The sequence below is a fragment of the Arthroderma uncinatum genome, assembly GCF_011692745.1.
Source record: "Arthroderma uncinatum strain CBS 119779 chromosome Unknown scaffold1, whole genome shotgun sequence".
In the NCBI taxonomy this organism is placed as follows: domain Eukaryota; kingdom Fungi; phylum Ascomycota; class Eurotiomycetes; order Onygenales; family Arthrodermataceae; genus Arthroderma; species Arthroderma uncinatum.
In genome coordinates, this window is record NW_022983863.1 from 3,887,245 (window position 1) to 3,905,130 (window position 17,886).

Here is a 17,886-nt window from a genome sequence, read left to right on the forward strand (position 1 = left end):
CTAATGCAGAGGCTTGTGAACTCTACGAGTAACCTAATCTACCCGCTTTTGCTTATTTGAAGCATCTTTCCTCTTATACCCCGTATTAAGTACAGGTGCTGTTTGAATATCTGAATATTCCGCCTACCCTCTACAATTTACCATTGGATTGGCCAGATAATCCCTCATCATGTCATACCCACCTGACGCCGATGCGCTCCTTGCCATGTCAAACACGATATCTGAGCAAGTTCGCAAGTATACAGACATGCAGCAGGCTTGCAATGGGAGTTCTGGTGACCTTTCCTCTCGACCAGGACAAAGGCTACAAGAGCAGGCTGAGGCAGTAGCGCGAGAATGCAGCAAGCTTCAGGCTCTCGTGTCAGAGCCCAATCACTGGGTGGTTCAAGCCGCCTGGTCATACTGCGATAGCGTCGCTCTCTCGATCGTCATCGAGATGGGTATCCCGGCGCTGATTCAACCAGGTGGGGAAGGGGTAACTTTGTCTTACCTCGCTGGCTGCACGAAGGCATCGCCAGCTCTAATCAGTGAGGAAACCAACTGCACTCGTTATAGAATGATCTGCTGATGAGATATAGAGCGAGTCATGAGGCAATGCCTAAACCGGTTCATATTCGCGGAATGCAGCGCCGGAAAGTATCATCATAATCAGCATTCTCTCCAATTGCTTGATGGCAATTTTGGCAGCCTCATTCATTATCTGTAAGTACATTACTACTCATAAAGAGAATGTCTTGTTACATAGTTATGGGGCTGACTAGATCTACAGAGTTGATGATGGCTTGCTCTGTGGCGCCTATCTCGCTCGTACTGCTGGCCAGACTGGCTATCAGATACCAGAGAGTCCTACAGAAGCTGCATTTGGGAAAGCTTTCCGGAGTGAGTGAGACAGTTGCATGAATTAAGGAAGGCAAAGACAAAAAGAAGAGTGGAAAATAGCTAACCTGAATAAATTAACAGCAAAGCTTTCCCTGTACGAGTACTACCACTCTGTTGACACAGATCGGGGCCAGCGCTTCTCACGGGCAATGGCTGGTCATTACGACAGCCCCCTGGACATGCCGATCGAGTTAGTATTCCCGTTTGACGACCTCGCGGACGGGTCTACGCTTGTCGATATTGGGGGTGGCAACGGCCAGAATGCCATCCGCCTGGTCACTTCGTACCCTCAGCTATCTGCCGTGGTTCAGGATCACAAAAGCGTCGTGTCCATGGCTGAAAGTACGGTGAAGGAAAAGCTTGATGAGAAAATAGCCTGTCGAATCACCTGGGAGGCTCACAATTACTATACTGAGCAACCCCGGAAGGGAGCTGCTGTGTACCTGTTGAGCCACGTCTTGATGGACAACAGCGACGAGTACGTTTTTCTTTTTTCTTTCTTGTTTATCCTCCCCGCCATTTCTTGCCTTTTGTGAACTTGGTCTAATCTTTCTCCGGGATTTTGCGTTTTCTAGAAATTGCGTCAAAATGATCCGGGCCATTGCCCAGGTCATGGGCCCAACGTCCAAGCTGCTGATTCACGACTTTGTGGACCTTCCAAGAGCCGTTGAGGATGGTCCTCGTTTACTTGACATGCTGGACTTACACATGATTGCAAGTCTCAATACTTACTCCCGCAGCGAGGCCGAGTTTGACGCTCTGATTGAACGCGCCGCTGGAGGGCTGGGCCTGGCAAGGCACAGGACGTGGCGGGGAAGAGGAGGGTCGGCAGTGCTTGAGGTGCACCTTCAGGCTACGGGGTAGTTGTATGTGGTCACAATCAGATTGATGTTGAGAAGTATAATATCGTACTTGGTAGTTTGGGCAGCGATCTTCATCGTCAAGGAACTATAATTATCTTAATTATCGATCTTCGCTTCTTGGCCACATGGTTTAACCTTGTCTTGCAGTTGTTGTTTGTCGACTTTAGATGAAGGATCACTAGTGGAATGGTGCATATGATCAGTCTTGTCCCTCGGAGATTGTGATTGTTCTATCCTTGAAAAGATAACTACTCGACAGAGCCCAGTTCCATATTTGCACGGTGACACGCAGAAACTCTCCAGGATCCAGAGACAAGGAACCGCAGTTGTTGCGACGTAAAATTAAGCTAGGGGCGATCTAACCGATAAAAGCTTATAGCTTGACTTAAAACTGAGTAGAAATAAAGGCTCAATGATAGACAGTAGGAGCTGAGGACAAGCCTGGCTGACTGATGGTGTGTTGTTGAGGAGACGGGGGCCTATCATGTCGCCAATTAACCGATAGGGTGGCGTCTCTATGGAATAGTAGAACAACGAGATACATTAAAACCCGGAACATTACGAAGGGGCACAAAATCACTCTTTGACTTCTGTTGGGCCACAAGGGGCCAATGGGAACCATTGGGTATAACACACAGAGAATCTGACAGCTTCTCTCTCTCTTCATCTCCTCACTCTCTTCTTCTCCTAATTCGCTTCTTCCTGGCGTTCATCTATCAAAAAAAAAAGAGCCGAGAGAATGAGCAGCTCAGGGCCTAACGCAGAATTCAAATCAATCCAAAAGGCTGCTTTTTTTTAAGAAGGTTGAAAGATTTACTCAAAATCCCGATTCCTCCCCGCAATGGGCGGGCCTCTGGTTGGGTGACAGTTTGGTGCTCGCAAATCATGTTAAAAAGGCTTCCTCAGATCATGGCTACCTGTATTTATTGCGTACGGTCGATTATGGCTTGAGTTTCTCCTCTACTGCTACCTCGTGGACCAAGAAGGTAACTTGTGTTTAGGGGGTCAACGCGATATTTCGAACTCGCCCGCAAAGGAACCGGTCCCGGGCCAGACAGCCAGCCACCCGCAGCATCCTATAGTCATAGCACAGGCTCTGTTGCTCAATAAGGACGCCAGCGAAGCCCCTTCTGGGTCGTCGGCATTATCAAGGCCTCGCTCGCCGCCTAGACCGGCCAAGCGTCAGCGACAGAGCATCGGTTAGTTTTATCCTGCAGATTTCTTTTGTTTCCCTTCTGGCATGGGATTTGCTAATAATTTCATAGTGTCGCTCCCGAGGCGGCAATAGGTGCATCATCATCATCATCAAGTACTTTGACCCGGTCGATGTAGCACATATCTTCCCGTTCTCGATGTGGGAGGTATCTGGCGGATATCCCTCTATCTTATCATTCTGGTCTCTCCTCCGAACCCTCTGGCCAAAGGAATATGTGGACGCCTGGTATGCAGCGGTAATCCCGTGAGGTACCGAAACTGTTCACAGTCTCATCTGCTTCAGTCCTATTGTGCACCAATGGTACTCCAAAAGCTTCTTTGCCTTGCGGCCAGTTAAGATATCTCAGGATAAGAAATGCTTGACTCTGAAATTCTACTGGCTCCCACAATATCAGTTCTCCCATTCTGTTGATCTCTCAACTCGCCCGAACATTCCTTGTGACCTCACTGGTCTTGAGACGGACTTCAAAGCCTGAAATGTAATTATACAGCAGAAAATTGTCTCAGGTGATGAGATCGTTATGACGACCAGTGACCCAGAGAACCTTCCGCTGCCCGGCTGGAATCTCCTTGAGCTCCAGTGGAACTTGCAACGTCTGACAGCTTTGAGTGGCGCTGCAGACTTGTACCCAGTGGAAAGGCCTGACAATGATAGCAGTAGGACTGAGTAAGACGGGGGCGCGTGAACTACTATCATACAGAGCAAGACAACCATATTTTTACTCAGAATGGAATAGGGTCACCGAATGAGGATACTGAGCCCCTCCCGCTCTCACCTGAAAACTGAGAGCCCCACGCTGTGCCATTCAAGGCCCTGCATGAACTTCTACTGAATTCCTCGAGGTTTAGGTATTGCAACTACGTCCTTGCGTTTTTTGTTAGTTGTCCTAGGTGTGATCTTAACCGTTATGGAAATAACTCATCATTTGAACTACTCTAAATAGGGAGTTCTAATGTTATGTATGATATCGATATCAATCCGGATGATAGAGAGACCAGATGGCTAGTTTACTGACTATCAAGAGTAATAGTAGAGCCATCCACAATCTCGGTACCCGTCGCGAATGAACATATGGATAAGAGGCGGAGTAATTGCGTAGTTATATGCCTCCAGCAGACGATACGGGAATATATTTTAATATTTTCAAATTAAATAGTACTATTTATATAAAGTAGAATACATAACTGGCTTCTCTTGCAAAGCCACCACAAGACAGAGAACAAGATCTAGGAAGATGAATGCACCCAATGGATCCCCGATGCTCCTCGTAAATTAGGTTTCTATATCGTTCAATAGATACCTGGAATAATTCTGCTCTTGACCTTCGCAGTATATTTAGCCCAGTCCTCGCCATATTTTCTCTTGCACTTATCCTCATCACGTCTCTCACGGTGAACGAGCAGAACTCCAAAGTAAACAACGTAGAAGTACGTTATAGCCATTCCCCATCCGCGTGTCTCCGGCGTTTGGACAGCGCGCTTTTCCGTCATACCGGTTACGGTGTTGAGGGTTTCCATCATGACAAAGCCGGCCATGCCAGTTGGAAGACAGTAGGTCCAGGCCATAATCCAGTCTCCTAGGTAGTTGACATGACGGGCCATTCCCCACCATCCAGAGGTCATAAGTCTCGATCCGCTACGTGTCTCGATGTATTGGATATGCCTGATGCGTGGGTCGTTAGGGTCGGTCCTGAACCTATTCTTCTGATTGTTTGCGCCGCGGAAAATGGAATACCCAACGCCCTGTGCGCCTAGGATCAAGGCAACATTGACGGGGCTGAGCTGAAGGGGGTACATGGCGAGGTATCTTGTTTGCAATGAGTAGATAAATGGAACCCAGACTAGGTCTCCAAATGACAACATGAACCCGAATCCATCTAGGATAATGTCGATGGTTGTGAGGATTGCTGGTTCCATATAAAGTGCATCAAACACATACCAGGCCTGGAAGGCAGTGATGAGAATGATTGAAGAAGTAATGGTCCCGTTCACCTTATACTGGTGAGCAATGTTTGAAAGATTCATAATAACCCAACCAAGGAGCCCAGGACGCATTTCGCAAAACGCTTTTATGTCTAGGGTCCTAGAATTTTCGCTGACGAACGGAATTGGAAGGGTCATTCTTGGGTTGAGTTCGCGTCCAATGAAGTAATCGTATATTATATTACCGCTTTGTCCTCCAAGAGCCAATTCACGGTTGGTTGGGTTGGGTTGGCCAGGAGCAGGGACTGTGAAACTCCGGAGGTACACAAAAACTGCCAACCCGATGCAGATAACAAGGTTGGCCGTAACCACTTGGATATGGTTTTCCCAGAGGAAAGTCCATAGAGGGAAATCAGCGCCATAAAACCAGGTACCTGCAGCACAACCTGCTAAAATCAACAGAGCAGAAGAAAAGGCTAATCAATCACAAGAGTTAGTCCATGCCTTGCAACAGATTTTGAGGGGCGCATACAATTAAATTTATATCTATGGCGATTTCCGCACGCCAGAACCACCCCTTCAGGCTCCCTTCCTGGAAGGATGACTTGTAGGACCAGAAGGAGAAGATAGTATCCAAGAACGTAGAGGGTAACCTCCAGGCTGAAAAACCCTAGAATACCCTCCTCTGGCCAACCAACTTCGGATTTAAGGGCTTCAAAGGAGAACGAGGACGGGCTCAGTAGTGACGGTACGGGGCATCCTGAAATATCGTTGCAAAGGAATGGGAACACGTAAATGAGGATTGGTAGGCCCAGCACTAAAACTGTGGCTCCAGGTCTATAGCCAGCCGACACAAAAGCAGTTAATAGCTAGACATATTTAAAGACGGGTGACAAGAGTAGAAAGACATACGGGCCACAGAATTCATATCCATGCTTCTCAAATGGCGCCTGAGCAGCCTTCGTTGACCCCTTTTCCTTCCCCATCGCCAATGGCTTCTTCCTCTGCTGAGGAGGTCTAAGCAAAAAGAATGTCGACTGCTACCAGCATTAAGGAGTTCTCAGTCTGTTCTTGACCGAAATAACAGTGAGGAGACCTCCGGGATATCTTATCTCTCAGTGCAATGGTGATAAATAGGACCTAATTGTTGGGAGGAAAAAGGAGCTCTAGGGAAACAGAAAAAATGTGATTATATAATCGATCTTGATAACGGATATTTCAAATCGGGCGGCGACGATGGCAACCTGGGCTGTTACAGGCATTTCCACATCGCTTTTTCATTCCATCTCGACTTATTCCAACTGTTCACGCTCGTTTTTCATCGCTATACAACTGCTGTTTCACTATATCTCCCAGCTGCTCGCCGGTTTTTGGAAGACTACGTTTGGTTTGACCCCAGTTGCCTGTCATTCCAGGCTCCGAAACGAACCAGACTGTCCTTTTTTCCCCCTTGGCGTTGACCCTTCAAGGGATATTGATTGTGTCGCCATAACCTGTCATGCATATCAATAGGCTCGGGTCGCTTGCTCCTATCCTCCAAGTGCTGCTTCTGTCATCTGTTGCTTTGGGTGCAGCGGAGGAGAAGCCGAAGGCCCCAGAGAAGCCATGCACAATCCATTCACCCAACACTGGCCTATACTTCGACCTCAATGCAATCTCCGTCCAGGTGGACAAGAAGGACGGGAAGAAGTCTCATGCTGACGGCAGAGAGGAGAGCTGGCACGTGAAGGGACATGACTATGGGGCGAATTTCACGATAAACATCTGCGCGCCTGTGATAGAGAACTTGACGAATGTTGTCGGAGTCGATGAGACGAGATGGCAGAATGTCAGCGCATACTACGAGATGGGAGGAGAGACGTATTCAATTGGGTATGTTTTTTTTGCGATCTTGCTTGAAATATGTGGGCGGGCTTTACGTACACAGCTTTAGGTACAAAGTGGTGGTCACAGCACTAACGTCATATATAATATAGACAACAAGCATCCTCACTACTATTCCGTGGGCGCAAGCTTGTATTGAACTATACCGACGGTTCCCCATGCCCTTCCCCATCACGGGGAAACAAGCTATTCAGGCGCAAAATCTTGGATGGTGACGACGATAACGAACATGACGACAAGGACAAGGAAAAGGATGGAAATAAAGATGATGACAAAAAGGACGGAGACGATAAAAATAAGAAACCGGAGGACAAAGTTGAGAGAAGAAAGTCGACAATAATGTCTTTCCTCTGCGACCGAGACCTAGTTACACCCGCTGCTACCTTCTCATTTGTCGGTAGCCCCGACTCGTGCTCCTATTTCTTCGAGGTCAGAACCGCCGCCGCGTGCGGAGGCGTTGCTGCAAGCACAGATGGGGGTGTCGGCCCCGCTGGAGTTTTCGGGATTATGTAGGTCGCTATGGGTGTTTCCCCATTGAACAGGCCCGAACACGTAGCTGACGATATAACTCATTAGTGCCGGCATCGCGATAGCTGCGTACCTGATTGGTGGCTGCGCATATCAACGAACCGTCATGCATCAAAGAGGATGGAGACAATGTCCAAACTACACGATGTGGAGTGGTGCAGCTAGCTTCGTCGGGGTATGTATACTGTCCATATTCTTTTGTTTCCCCTTTCTGCGGAACCGTTCCCGTCAAAGCTCGAGATTTCAGAATACTAGTGGTCGACGCTCATCGCTCTCGCTTCCCACTTCCCGTCTTGATTGATTTCTGCATTTCTTTTTACATTACAGGCTTTGTTTTTGATGTTGGATATACCCTTACACAAGCCTCCTACATATATATACCGCAATTTTTTTGGAAATTTGAGCATGTTAGCGGATAGATTTGTTTGCTCCTTGCTTCAAGCATGTGGTTTCTTTCTATTGCCTTGACGGCCTGTTCTTCAACCCCTTCAGTTGCAAGCTATAACCTCTCAATGCTGGTTCATTGGATACTCCGCCACCCGCTGCCGGTACGCTCTAGATTGTCTCTCCATGTCAATACATGCCGCCTTCCGCCTTCTGACGACATCCTGCCTTACCCGCTGCTTTCCTGTCTCCTTTTCTTTTATCAGCGTACTTTGTTTTCGCATTACGTATTTGTTCCTTCTGGTTGCTTTTTTCGCGTCTCTTTGGCCCGAGAAAATAAGCATTTCCTAGTCTCCACATCTAAACCTTAATGGGAAACTGAAAAAACTCCACCAAAACCTTATCAACACTCTAATTATTTTCGTTATTCTTATTATACTTGAGAAGCAAAGCGTTAACGGTGCCATCTTTACTTTGAAATAGGATATGTTTATAATACTCTGGTCTACGCTGTCGAATTGTTTCAGTCTCACCAAGTCTAGGTCGGCTTATTCCCAGCTATCCAACGGAGCACTCAGTGGCAACGAAGGGGGTGCTAGACGTGGGCTGGTAGGAGCCATAGGTGGTCGTGGAAATGCTGCTGGCAGCAATCGCAGACAGACACAACGGGATGTCGATGAAGAGAACCGGTTGATCGACCAGCTAGACGAAGAATGGGAGGACTAAGCCGGCCGCGGGATATGCTTTGCTTTTACTTTACCTTCCTTTTGCTTTGTTTTTGTTTTGCTCGCTATGTTTTTGTACGAAAGTAGAGTTTGGATTTTTTTTGATGTCTTTATACGTTATATCATGATTGTTTATAATTCCGTGACCTGTTATCGAGCCCGCGAACTGTAGCCCAATGCACAAGCACTGAAGAAGAAAATATGTACAAAAGAAAAAGAAAATCGGGTATAATAGTAACAGAATAAGTAAGTTACGTTCAACTCCCAGCCTGTTTAAAAAAACAGAATTCCTTTGCCGGTCCTTCCGCCCTGGAATGTATACCTAACCCCTCATCCAAGATGTAAAAAGACAAAAACGCAACAACGGGAGGTCATCAATGGAGAAGATAATTTTTGTTCGGCCGAAAACCCGCTTAAAGTATGTAAGCGCCCAATTTTTGACATCAAGACAAATCGTCAAGCCAGACATGGTATATACGTAAAGAGACAGTATTAACAAAGGGGGGGCATGAAAAGGCAATAGGGGAGAAATTTCAAGATAAACAGTAAGGAAGACATATGTACAGGAAGGGCCAAGTATAATCAGCCCACCCGCTCCCGGATGGTTTCTGAAATATTGGGAGGTATGCTCTCATTCATGCCTAAGCCCATGCCCACGGGATGCATCATGGTTGGAGGGCCATAATAACCCCCATCGCCCATTGACATGCCGGAAGACACGGCTGGGTGTTGAGGGGAATGAGAGGGCCCTCCTGCCATGGCTGGGGCTGCACCGGCGCCCGACTGCGAAACATCCCCGTCAAGACCGCCCGCTATTGGGTCTAGGTTGAATGGCAAGAACCATGCACTGGATTGGATGAGTTCGCCGTTCCAGTTCATGGGGGGTTGCATTTCGTAGGATTGGTAGCTGTTGTTGTTCCAGTAGGAATTGTTCATGTTCGGATCGGGGCCGTGGTTGGGTTGAGCCTGCGGTTGAGGTTGTGGTGCGTGATGGGAATGGATAGGATGGCTGTTGGAAGATGGAGTGGGGATTGGATGTTGGGGTATAGCTTCGACACCGATATAGGCGTCATAAACAAGTTGTCGGTCTAATTGTGGTAGTGGGTCGGGGTTGGTGTGGAATTTATATGCAGGAGCGCTGAAGGGGGTCGGTTCTGTGTGGTGTGTGTACATATTCGGGTTGGTGTAGTTGGAGTAATCGGCGGTTACGTGGTTTGGCATGGGTTCTGGTTGTTGTTGGATTTGAGAACTCATGGTGGTTGGAACTGGTTGCATTTGAGGTTGCATCTGTGGCTGTTGATGCTGTCGTTGATCCGGTGATATACTATTCGGGACAATTCGAGGCTGTGGCGCCTGTGTAGAGGGAACGTTGGAAGGCTGAGAGATGGTGTTACTTCTCGTCGCAGCTTGCCGTCGGGCCTTATCGGACGGTGTGGTGGTGTCTGTTCGCTTCGCCTCTTTTCTCGGACCCCCCGACGGCGAGACAGGAGATAAGCTGGTAAAGAACTCCTCGACACTCTGTAGATCAGACTGATGGGCCATCACTGCATCGCTACCGCTCTCCTTCTTGACTTCTACATCAGGATCCTCCCAGCGCAACTTCGACACTCCATGAGGATACTTGTCGAACCAATCACCATACTGGAATATCGGTACGTCTTGCTCTTTGCTATCCTTATTGACACCGGGTGCTATGCGACCTCGAACAGAAGCTTCGGCAAAATGTCGATACCTTTCCTTCGAACTCTCAACCATGTAGTGGAACATACCCCAGTACCGCTTCATCTTGTTTAGATATTTATAGGTGTGTCGGAAGTTCTCCTTCGAAGCTGCTTCGAGTTGTGGATTCTTGGAGAAAATTCCCCAAATGTGAACGGTGCTTGCAGCGTAGGCGCAATAGCCAGCAAATGGAACAGTGAGCATGTATCCAGATGCCTGATCGATAAGCATAGAGATATGACTTGCTGCTTCGACTGCAGCCCGTCCAGCTTCGCTCAGGAATGGTTTCGGAATATCTCTCGGCGGGCGGCCTCGGGGAGAGAGTGGGATCGCAAATCGGTTAAGGAATAAGGTGTTCTGGTGAATGACGATGTGTAGGAAAATGAACTGGTTTGCAATCTTTTCGACCGCGTAGTTTTGTAGGTTCTCCCAACTGAACACTAAACTCTCTGGTAACGAAGAAGAAAACTCCTTCAGCTGCCTCTTCAGCTGGTTGTAACCCGATTCCGGTTCCCAGAGTCGGCAGGGATCCTTTGCTTTGCCGCCTAGGTTAAGATAATCGACAATCTTCCCCCATAGCATGATACCTCGTATGATATATGCGGATATTCCCATATTGTTTCTTGGATTGGACAGCTGACCGACCCCTTCGGGCACAGGATTGGGCACTGAACCATCTAAGTCTTCAGTTGGACCCGGTATCTCGCGCCAAAAGTGCGACTCTTTAATCGGTAGCTGGATCTGTAAGAATTTCTCGTTTCCGATGGGAGGCCGTTGGCTACCAGATGAATTGTAACGGTCCATAAGGATACACGCCCACATCGTCCTTCGTCGGATTTCTCTATCTGTACAGCTTAGTTCTGAGGCATTACCGCCCTGTCCAAGAGGATCGCGATCGAGTTCTCGATGAAGCTGTAAGGCATAGGCCATACGTAATGCCATTCCACCGAAGGACCAACTTCGGCCACCATGACAAGCTCCAAACTCGTGCAGACCGAGGATGAGGAAGACAGTAAGGATGGTGATGTTGGGTTGGTCGTGTCTGGCGAGTGCGATGTCTGCAGCAGCGTCTGCCCAGGACTCACCTCGTAGGAAGGCCGGCTCCGTGTTGACCTGTGGATGGGTGGAGAAACGTGCAGAGACGGCACAGATGGCCAGGATGAGGACTGGAGGGACGGCATCGGTTTTCAACTTACGCATGAAACTCGGTTTGTGTAGAAGTAGATAGGATTGGCCGTAGACACAGTCGAAGAAGACTTCCGCGAGATGTTCCTGGAGTTCCATTGACGGTAGAAACTCTGCTCCCTGCGAGAGCAGCTTGTGTTCGGTGTTGATATGTGGCTGTAAGGAAGGAGGAAGATCGGAACGCATGTCCGATATCGAGGCATCCTTCTCGCCAGACGCCGTATTAGTAGGAGCAGTAGCAGTGGTAGTAGCAGTATTAGTAGTAGGAGGGATGGGATTAGCGGTAGCAGGTCGAGTCCATTCATTCAGTTCGGCGCTGAAGGCTTCGGCTGCCGTCCGTTTCTTCAGTGCAGCTCTGGCAGGACGAGAAGCCTGTCCCGGCGGATGCGGTTTTACAGTCGCACGCCCGATGCCAGCCATATCGCGCTGTTCGTCCTTGGGGATGGCCTTCATCACTCTCTCCTCCATCCGCTTCAGCCGCTTGTCCAGCATGGCCATGTAGTCTGTCCGTGGCGCCGCTTTCCTGGTGGTCACCTTGTAGACACACGGTATCCTCGATCGATAGCAGTGCTTACATGCCGGTTTCTCGCCCGAGCAGCGAATCTTCTTCCTCCTACATACGATACACGCAAGTGGCAACCTCTTCCGCTCCTTGCCTGCCTTCGTCTTCAGCTCGGTCCAGGGCCGCATATTGTCCTGTTCGGCGGTGTCGTTGGCCTGCTGCTGCATCACATCACCCATTGCGCTGCCCCCGCCATTGGCAGCGACACCCGCCTCGGAGCCGTCGACGATGTAGTTCTGCGCCGCTCCGGGGTTCTCGTACAGCGTGCGGTAAACATCCTGCTGCTGCTCCTCCTCGGCACCGACGCCCGTGCTGCTGTCTCCGGCGAACTCGTTCCGGCTGTTGCTGTAGCTGGTATCATTCGTGGTATCGCTGGTGTTTGCTCTAAAGCCGATGGAGCCCATCGAGGACGCAGCGGCGGGCTCGTCCACTCCGCCGTCGTCCCGCTGCAGGTAGGTGAGATCGAGCCCCGAGGCCATTTATGCTGCGATCAGTGGCACCGCGGGATCATTATCACAGAGAACGAGTAAGAGTATAGTGTTGAGAGGGTTGTGTTCGTCGAGACTGGCGTTGGGCGGGCTTTTGGGCTTTGGGCGGTCGTACTTTAGCGCATCCAGACATCCAAGACGCCATCCTCCGGCGGCGGCGCTGGTCAAGTTAAAAAGCCACCAGAAGGAGAGCGAGAGTTGGAGGGAGAGAGAAAGGGCGAACCTTTTGACTAATGCGCGCTATTTGGCTTGGCTTCGTCTCTTCCCCAGAGGCTTCAGACGCTTCGTTTACGGAGGTTTGCGTCTGCGAATTATTCTCGTGGGCCTCTGCTGTGTTTGCTTCTTCCACCGTGGCTTCGTTTCTTTTCCCTGTCCGGTCACGATGTCCGACGATGGCGCCGACACGCGGTCAGGAAACGTGGCTAGCAGCAACGGGATGGGGATAACTGGCCCGCGAGAGTTACACCCTGCAGCGCCATCCTTTTTCTCGCTCTTCTAGGGTGCATCTCCATGTCCATAACATGGCCGTCGACTACGATCGGCAAAGGGCCACCACGTCCGGGGCCCGTCTTGGCTGCATGTGATTGCAGAATAGGGTGCATGGTTGATACGAGCAGGGATGCAACCGAAGACGGTTACAGGACTCGCAGCCGTTACAGGCAGACTGACAGAGAGGGTGGCCGAGGATGTGATGTCGGTGCTGGAAGTCGAAGATAGAGAAGGGGCAGCAGGATAGGATACAGCTACCCCTTCGAGAGCGGTGGATGAGCCCACCGGACAAGCTTCTCAGCGTCAACCAGCGTAGCCAGAGTCTGAAGTTTAGCCATCAGTTAGCATGGAAGGCTAACTGGCCTGGAGTTACTCCGTGGTTGAATCATAATCATCTTGATACAAGTCGGCCAGCTAGCTCGAAACGCTATTCTCCGCTCGTATTTGCTGATACTTATATGATGTATGTCGCCCTCGATTCGATGTATGTTTGTGTTCCTGAGGAGGTCACCTCGCCAGTCGCCGCCTGCTCATTCCACTGGCCTGAACCGATGCTTCTCTCGAGCTTGTTCATGCGGGGATTCCGGATGGGCCTCCGGTTGGCGTTGGGCTCGAGGTTGGTCACTGTGGCGCCAGGACTGTTGATAACAGGCATCAAGTCGTCGACTCTTGAGAATGCTGGCAGCAACGTGGGACTGTAGGCATGATATAGCCTCGGTTGTGGCCGCATCCAGTCGTGGTAATATCGAACATATCGAGCGTTTGTCATTCATCGCCAATTAAAGGCTAAGCAGTAGAGCTGCGTTCTTTAAGCTTAAATGCCACTAGAATATTCGTTTCCTGAACGTTGAGCCGCTTCGATCAGCCTATAGAGATGGCTACTGGCCAGCTGTTGTATATATAGATCCAACCATTGGAATAGCCGTATCAGCTATAAATGGACTGACTCTGGTCCAGACGCGTAGTAACTGTCTCTATTCACTCTGGCTCATCCAGCCAGTGATCATGCCAGTGAACTCTTGATATCGCCTTAATCGATAGAAGACGTCCAGAAGTACAAGTGTATGTCGTGGTGCTGTCACCGTTGTGCTATAGTCCTTCTGCGACTCGCTTAGACACCCCGGACGTCGAAATAAGAGAACAAGGAGCAGACTAACTGTATATCCCTGGCAGCTGTTTGTGCTATATTGTGTCTGGAGCAGGGGATGGCATGCATCTTGCACATCGCAGTTGCTTGGTGCTTGGTCTGGCGTTGTGGTGGTCAGAGACTCCAGGGGCCGATGTTTAGTTTAGGCCATCGCCACATCGCCAAATCGACATCGACATCAACATCGACGACATTTCAACCACCGCGACGAGAACAACCGGCAGGCTGCGATAACCCGGCCAGCGTAAACTCGACTCCATGGAAAGCCGCTGAGGCACGAACAAACATGGCGATGCCGTATGTCAGACGCAAACCCATCGTCTTTGTCCTCGCGTTATTCGTCGCCTTCTTGATCTTTAAGAACTATTCCTTCCACCAGCCACCACCCGTCGTCAAGGAACCAGACGGACCGTTCTCCTGGGCTCATGTACCCCAGAAATATGCAGTGCGCTCCATGATTCCAATGCCTCAGGGCAATCCCAGCAGCATCCCGCTGATTCAGCATCGCTTTTCGGGCAAAGAAAGCGAGGATGCGCGTCGGGTGCGGCTGACGCGACTGGAAGCCGTCAAGGGGAACTTTTCGCATGCGTGGAATGGCTATAAAGCCCATGCATGGATGGCAGATGAAGTTGCGCCGCTGTCGGGGAAGGCTGTAAACCCGTTCGGCGGATGGGCTGCCTCGCTCGTTGATGGACTCGGTGAGTCCTCTATATCGTCCTATATCTATGTTGCACCCCAGCTAACTATGTGTCAGATACTCTGTGGATAATGGGTCTGTACGACGAGTTTCAAGAAGCTATCAAGGCCGTCGACAGCATTGACTTTAACAACTGTTCTCTAGACGAGGTCAATGTCTTCGAGACTAACATCCGCTACCTGGGTGGCCTTCTGGGTGCCTACGATGTAAGCGGGCAGAAGTATCCTTCCCTTCTGCACAAAGCGGAAGAAATAGGACAGATGCTTTACGTGGCCTTTGACACCCCGAACCGAATGCCAATCGCTCACTGGGACTTCAAGAAAGCTGCTGGCGGTGCTAGACCAAAGGCAAGTGACCAGATGCTCGTTGCTGAGATTGGATCACTCACGCTTGAATTTACGCGTCTCACCCAGCTCACGGGCAATCCACAGTATTTTGACGCGGTTCAGAGGATAATGAATGCCTTTGACAAGCAGCAGAGCATGACGAGGATTCCCGGTATGTGGCCGTTTATGATTGATGCCGAGGCAATGAATTTCCATGAATCCTCTAGGTTTACCATTGGAGGCATGGCCGATTCTCTATACGAGTATCTTCCAAAGGTGAGACGCATATTCGTATCCTCGTGTCTATAATACTAATGACCATATCCAGCAATATATCCTGCTCGGCGGAGCTTCTGAGCAGTATAAAAAGCTCTACAAAGGCGCCTTTGCCGCTATGGATCGCAATATCTTCTTTCGTCCCATGACCAAACACGGCGAAGATATTCTATTTCCAGGCGACGTCACAGCAAACAAGAAGATACCGCTATCTGAGCTCCACCCCGAGCCAACAGCCCAGCATCTGAGTTGCTTTGCTGGTGGAATGGTCGCCCTAGCAGCCAAGACTTTCGAGAGTAACGAGGAGATGGAAACGGCTAGGAAACTAGTCGAGGGCTGTCTTTGGGGGTATGAAAAGAGCAGTATGGGCATCATGCCAGAAATAATGCGTACAGTTAGATGTGCGGATCGAAACAATTGCCCTTGGGACGAAGAAGTGTGGCGAAAGGCAATTGAGGACGCCTACTTCAGCGCCCATTTGAGCGTCGACGACTATATCAAAGAACAGAATTTGACTCCAGGTACCGTCAAGGTTCCTGATAAGCGATATATTCTCCGGTATGGCCTATAATCTTCCAGGTGTAGCTACGCCTTACAAAGCTAATTGCTGACCGCATCCCAAGGCCCGAAGCTATTGAATCTATATTCATCCTCTACCGTCTAACAGGCGACTCTTCCCTCCTAGATCGAGCATGGAATATGTTTACCACCATAATCCAGTATACAGTCACTGACATCGCCCATGCAGCGCTTGATGACTGTACGGCTCCGCAGCCCACCAAATCCGACCGCATGGAATCATTTTGGTTTGCTGAAACCCTCAAATACTTCTACCTAATCTTCTCGGAACCAGACGTCGTCAGCCTCGACGAGTACGTGCTTAATACAGAGGCCCATCCGTTTCGATACCGCTCGTAAGGTTTAGCCTCTAACACTGCGCCTCAAATGTTCACGATCGCTAGTCTCCCCGGGCCGATTTGGTAGTGGTAGATCGCCTAGCCAGCCACTGATGGGCTTCGTGGGTCTGTTCCAGCCCGTCCTCAGCTCGAGATTTTAAACGCATAGGGCCATCGGTTTCGCCATTGTTATCAAGAGTTGAGCCATTCATGAACCCGCTCCGACGTGATACCCCTGATTCAGTATACTAAACAAGCGCTTGATGTAGATCTTCATACAACGGTCAAGCCAAATGAGGGAATCCGAGATATTCAAACGAACCGTGGTTCAGGCTAGCCTACCGAGCACGCCTTTCGACGAGAACGACAGTTACCATGGTGAAGGGTTTGGGCGAATCCAGGGGGATTAGACTTTTTCCATGGAGCCAGCTAGGTTCCCACGGAATATTGTGTTCAATTGGGCTACTGAGATGGTCAAAACGAGAGCTGGTGCTGCTAGTCGCGCCCCATCGAGCAGGGAACCACGTTGTTACGGAAATCCACCTCCAGGGTTCCGGACTCCATACGCCATACAATATATAGTCGCTACTAGCCTCTTGTCTTTCATCTGATACTTCCTACCAGGCGAGGGAAATTAACATTGTATATATATTCCTCGGCGCTGGGGGCCTCCATTACTTAGATAAATTGGGATTTGCATTGCTGATTCAGATTTGGGCGACCAACGACTGGATATATAAATCAACATAAAACATAACCTATCTTTAGCTAGAAGAATTCCTTTTCAGTGGTGTGGAGAAACGACATTGACCGCGAGAAGGGAGTTGCTGATAGTCCAGACTAAAAGAGCAAATCCGTACCTTTAGGGAGTATATGTCACGGAACAACTCCGACTCATGTTCAGCCATATAAAACACTGCGCGTCAAGCCATGGCCCGGATCAAATCTTTAAATCCACCCTTGTTCTCTGTCCTTTGTCCGTTTTCGTACTGGTCGAAACCACCGAACTCTCACCATGCTGGGGGCGGCAGACGAAGAGTTGAGGCATGTGGTTCTGAACCTATAAAACGAATGTAGGGCTGAGAATATCAAAGCTAATTAGCAGAGTTATCGTGTGCTTGAGAGCGCCACAATCGTCATCCGTTAGCCTCGTCTCGATCTCGTGTTGAATCGTAGGGTTTTCGTCAGCTCAACCGTGGCAAATTCATCCACACCGTATGTTTGCATGGGGATGTCCCTTGGAATTTCGTGCTACTGTATATAATTGGCCTGCAGTGTATAATCACTAGTTAACTGCACGGCGTGCTCCGTATCTAGGTAGTAGGAACGCCTGGAGGAGTGGATAGACGACAAGCGTGAGGACCTGGCCAGAGAGCAAGGTCAAGGCCTATCAACCCACATGTTTATCCATCGCGCGAGGTGACCAGGATGAGACTCCGGAGCAAACGGCCCTGTCAGTTCTAGCTTCATGAGGCGACAAGAGATGGATGCCCTTCCAGTAGATCATATGATGAGTCGACTGTTTCATAGCAGTCAGGGGTTCCACCTCTGGGGTCGATCTACAGAATAGTCCGACACAGCGATATTCTCCGTCGAGGCTGAGTGTGGTCAGATCATTGACCATTACGCGGATAGGGATGGAGCAGTTACGGGGAACTCGATTATGCAAATCCATGTCCAAGTTCTGCTAGTTTATTATA

General features: G+C 49.6%; 5 protein-coding genes across 5 annotated transcripts; 3 read left to right on the forward strand and 2 right to left on the reverse strand.

The window, feature by feature from the left end:
• Nucleotides 1–169: 169 nt before the first annotated feature.
• Nucleotides 170–1,743, forward strand: GIQ15_01185 (putative Cytochrome P450 monooxygenase; the record flags this gene model as incomplete). The annotated part of the gene is made up of 5 exons (XM_033548602.1): nucleotides 170–527; nucleotides 579–702; nucleotides 770–879; nucleotides 961–1,357; nucleotides 1,455–1,743. The coding sequence occupies 5 exons, from the start codon at nucleotides 170–172 to the stop codon at nucleotides 1,741–1,743; spliced, it is 1,278 nt and encodes a 425-aa protein (XP_033409553.1).
• A 2,504-nt stretch (nucleotides 1,744–4,247) lies between these two features.
• GIQ15_01186 (c-14 sterol reductase) lies at nucleotides 4,248–5,078 on the reverse strand (the record flags this gene model as incomplete). Its single annotated transcript, XM_033548603.1, has 1 exon — nucleotides 4,248–5,078. One exon carries the CDS (start codon nucleotides 5,076–5,078, stop codon nucleotides 4,248–4,250), a length of 831 nt encoding a protein of 276 aa, XP_033409554.1.
• Nucleotides 5,079–6,378: 1,300 nt separating this feature from the next.
• Nucleotides 6,379–7,589, forward strand: GIQ15_01187 (uncharacterized protein; the record flags this gene model as incomplete). The annotated part of the gene is made up of 4 exons (XM_033548604.1): nucleotides 6,379–6,752; nucleotides 6,857–7,273; nucleotides 7,341–7,467; nucleotides 7,548–7,589. The coding sequence occupies 4 exons, from the start codon at nucleotides 6,379–6,381 to the stop codon at nucleotides 7,587–7,589; spliced, it is 960 nt and encodes a 319-aa protein (XP_033409555.1).
• Nucleotides 7,590–8,983: 1,394 nt separating this feature from the next.
• Nucleotides 8,984–12,346, reverse strand: GIQ15_01188 (zinc finger transcription factor 1; the record flags this gene model as incomplete). Its single annotated transcript, XM_033548605.1, has 1 exon — nucleotides 8,984–12,346. The coding sequence occupies one exon, from the start codon at nucleotides 12,344–12,346 to the stop codon at nucleotides 8,984–8,986; it is 3,363 nt and encodes a 1,120-aa protein (XP_033409556.1).
• A 1,778-nt stretch (nucleotides 12,347–14,124) lies between these two features.
• On the forward strand, nucleotides 14,125–16,208 carry GIQ15_01189 (class I alpha-mannosidase; the record flags this gene model as incomplete). The annotated part of the gene is made up of 4 exons (XM_033548606.1): nucleotides 14,125–14,689; nucleotides 14,746–15,290; nucleotides 15,343–15,848; nucleotides 15,914–16,208. The coding sequence occupies 4 exons, from the start codon at nucleotides 14,125–14,127 to the stop codon at nucleotides 16,206–16,208; spliced, it is 1,911 nt and encodes a 636-aa protein (XP_033409557.1).
• Between the last annotated feature and the right edge of the window lie 1,678 nt (nucleotides 16,209–17,886).